Consider the following 3,815-nt stretch of genomic DNA (forward strand, 5'->3'; position numbering starts at 1 on the left):
CCCACAGATGAATTCAGTATAGTATAGGATTTTAAGATGTTCTGTTTCTTATATGTCTAGTTCAAGTGATAAGAGACTGCTTAGTTTTGTGTGAGCAATTGTAAGGCAAGGCCCCTTTTAAGGGCTAGATTCAGAATGGTATAGTGAAGTCTCTTCATCAAAGATGACTCAGTTATGAATAGAGAAATGTAATTAGAGAGTAGTCAAACATAAGAGTAGATTAATGAGGTGAAGGCTGTCATAGTTTCAGACTGCATATGATCTTAGAAAAAAATAAGAAGAACAACAACAACAACAATAACAACAACAACAATAACATCAGTGAATTTCCTCAATTGCTGTACAAAGAGTGTTGTAGTCATTTGCAAGTTATATCTTAATGGAGACTTTGATTTGCAAAATTCTGGAGATTGAGGCATTCAAGTTCAACCGCAGAAAATTCCGCGGGCTTTCTGAGTAATGTATATTCAATAAACATTTCCAGCCTTCACTTTTCACCATTTTATTGATGTTTAGTTGATTCCATGTTATTGTAAAAAGTGCAAAATTTGTCCACTGCTCATTTTGTGTGAGATCTATCATATGCAACCAGTGTCTCCTCTGAAGGTTACATTTGCATTAAAGCATCATTGCAAGCTTGCAGACTGGGAACAGACAATGCTGGAATTTGCACAGACTGCGATAATTATTATGGTTACAAGCGAAGTGACCCAAAGGTACTCGGGATATGACGTCACATTCCAGTTGTTCAGCCAGGTTGCTTCGTATAGTTATAAAACGTGGAGGAACACATTTGGCACTTGCGGGGAAAAATTGCCATCAGAAGCCGTTTCATTTCGCCCTCTTCCCAAACAAAGTAATTCAACCGTGGATGTCGTCAGCGTGCCGATTGATTGGGTATCTGATCAAACTTTGACTGGCTTTTATCCACACATCCGCAAATCAAATACACTGTTTCGCATATCCCTAGAGCCGAAACGCCGACGGGGGTAGTTACTGATAAACACTGGACAAGATAGCCCAGGGATTTATGCGAGCAGTGGCCACATATAAAGCGATCAACGTCTGTATTGACCCGCCAACTGAGGATTAGTGCTTCTTTAATGTTAGACGATGCGAGGCATTTCCTCCCCCCGAATCCGCCGCGTAGCAATTATTGGCGCCGGCCCGTCAGGGTTGGCTGCAGCCAAGTATGTATTTGATCACTGTCCCCTCAGATTGCCGTTCGTAGCGGGATACTGACTCCGTAGATATTTGTTGGCCGAAAAATGGTTCGAGAAAATTGACATTTTCGAACAGCGGAGTCGGGTTGGTGGGGTTTGGAACTACTCACCGGCTGCAGACAAGAAGCGTGCTCCGATTGATATCCCACAAACCAACGCCCACTTACCTATTGAAGAGCCCATTTGGCATTCGTCGGTTGGATCACAAGAAGACGCGGACTCAGCGGGGGCAAAAGGCAGAAAGGAAGCCTCATTCATATCCCCGCTCTACGATGGCCTTGAAACAAATATCCCTCATACTTTGATGCGGTTCTCAGATAAACCGTTCCCCGCGGACACACAGCTATTCCCTGGATCTGAGACGGTTCTCCGATATATAGAAGAGTACAGTGAGGATGTCAAGCACCTGATACGGTTTCAAGTCCAAGTTGTGGATGTGAGGCTTGATGACGCACATACAGGGACTTGGGTGGTCACAAGGAAGCATTTGGAAACGGGATCTAAAGAAGATGACGTCTACGATGCCGTTGTGGCAGCGAATGGGCATTATAACGTACCATATATCCCATCGATCCCCGGGATATCGGAGTGGAATGCGGCGTATGCAAACGCAATAACACATTCCAAGTCATATTCATCGCCTGCCGAGTTTCGGGATAAGAAAGTTGTCGTTGTTGGCAACTCCGCCTCGGGACTTGACATCGGGGCTCAAATTAGAACCACATGTCGCAAACCACTTCTTGTCTCAGTAAGATCTGCTTCCAGCTTCGCCGTCGGACCTGACGACGGCAGCAAAATTGAGTATCCGCAAATTGTTGAGTTCCTGCCACCAACTACTCATAACAGGGCTGTTCGATTCGAGAATGGGGAGATTGAGGAAGACGTTGATGCTGTGTTATTCTGCACGGGATATTTTTACTCATTCCCATTCCTTTCATCACTGAAGCCTCCAGTGGTTGAGGATGGAAACAGGACACTCCACGTTTACCAGCAAATATTTTACGCCGACCATCCTACTCTGGCTTTCCTCTGTTTGGGTCAGAAAATCACCCCTTTTCCAGTAGCGGAAAATCAGAGCGCTGTTATTGCCCGAGTCTGGTCCGGACGCCTCAATCTTCCCTCAAAGCAAGAAATGTACCAGTGGGAAGATGCTGAGATAGCTGCCCGTGGACCTGGCAAGGCCTTCCACATTATGAAGCATAACTTGGATGCTGAGTATGTCAATGGGTTGCATGCATGGGCTGCCAGTGCGGAGCAAAAGCCTGGTCTTGAAAATGAAGGTCGCGGCAGGGAATGTACTTACTGGAGTGAAAAGCATAAGTGGATTCGGGAGCGGGTCAAGTTAATCAAAATGGCGTTCATCATGAAAGGAGAAAAAAGGTATCAATGTCGAACCTCAGAAGAAGTGGGCTTTGATTTTGAGGCGTGGAAGGCGGAGCAATTGATATCATAGATATAGAATTGATGTGATAGCCAAGCATCTAACAATTCAGCTTCCATAAATCACGCGACGAAACGCGCCAGAAACACACTGCAGCTAGAAGCAAGAGGATTAGTGAAAGCCTTCATGACTCCATAAATCTCAAGAATTGAATCGACAAGAGAATGTTAAGAATTAAACACAAGTTAAAGAGAATTGATATTATCAATTATTTTAATTTAATTAATCTATATCTATTGGCAATTGCTCTCTTATTCTCTAAATAAAGAAGAAGAAAAGAAAAGAAAAACCAGATTCCTTCTTCAATCTCTTTTTATAAATAATAAAACCCAAAGCAATGACTGGCTCAGGTGGAAGGAGGGAGGAGGTGAAGCCGCCAAGTGGTGGAAGCCTTGGCGGGAATCATCACGTGGGATCAGGCAAGTCCTTTGTCAGCAGTCTCTTACTCAAAACTAACTAGTTCATTAATTAGCCAGCCGAATATCAGAGCATTGCCTTTGAGTACATCCTCATTTCCATTTGCTCCTGGACATGGAACGTATGTATTTTGGGTGCTACATGATATAAGAGTCAACTTGTTTGGAATTCTGCTACTTAGTTTTTCCCTGTTTGTTGAAAATGGATAGTGTCTTTGTCATTCCCATGCTTGCATACTGATAATGCTGTCTCGACTTGTCCCTGCTACCACTTCACAACCACCACGCAAATCTAGAACTACACCCAGCATCCAGGAATCCACTACTGCTGGATCGGAGAGCTCGTTTGACCTATCTGACAAAGTATCTGTCAATAGTTCTCAGGAATATCCTATAAAGAGTATTATTGACGAATCTCGCGACAAGTATCTCATTGCTTGGGAAGGCCCGTACGAACCAACCGGGGTAAGTTCTATGTGAGGAGCTCATGTTCACCGCTTGCACCAATTTTGCGACTACACTGGTTTATCCATTTTAGGCGATGTCATATGGTTTTTGCTTTTGTGTTAGCGCTTGACCACACTATTGAAGTACATGTTTGATTTCCTCTTCGTCGTTGTGGCAAGGTCAGCTAAAGGTTCATTCTCCAAGAGATCCAAGCACTTTGCAAACGACGTTGCAGTTCGCCCTCTATGAAGAAGAAGAAGGGGACAGGCGAGTGTTGCCAACAAGTCT

The 3,815-nt window shown here is 44.0% G+C and overlaps 1 protein-coding gene across 1 annotated transcript; it reads left to right on the forward strand.

Moving 5' to 3' along the window:
- Positions 1-1,113: 1,113 nt before the first annotated feature.
- Positions 1,114-2,676, forward strand: HCAG_00529 (hypothetical protein; the record flags this gene model as incomplete). The annotated part of the gene is made up of 2 exons (XM_001543433.1): positions 1,114-1,190; positions 1,251-2,676. 2 exons carry the CDS (start codon positions 1,114-1,116, stop codon positions 2,674-2,676), a joined length of 1,503 nt encoding a protein of 500 aa, XP_001543483.1.
- Positions 2,677-3,815: the final 1,139 nt, after the last annotated feature.

This window comes from Histoplasma capsulatum, genomic scaffold (assembly GCF_000149585.1).
Source record: "Histoplasma capsulatum NAm1 scaffold_1 genomic scaffold, whole genome shotgun sequence".
NCBI lineage: Eukaryota > Fungi > Ascomycota > Eurotiomycetes > Onygenales > Ajellomycetaceae > Histoplasma > Histoplasma mississippiense.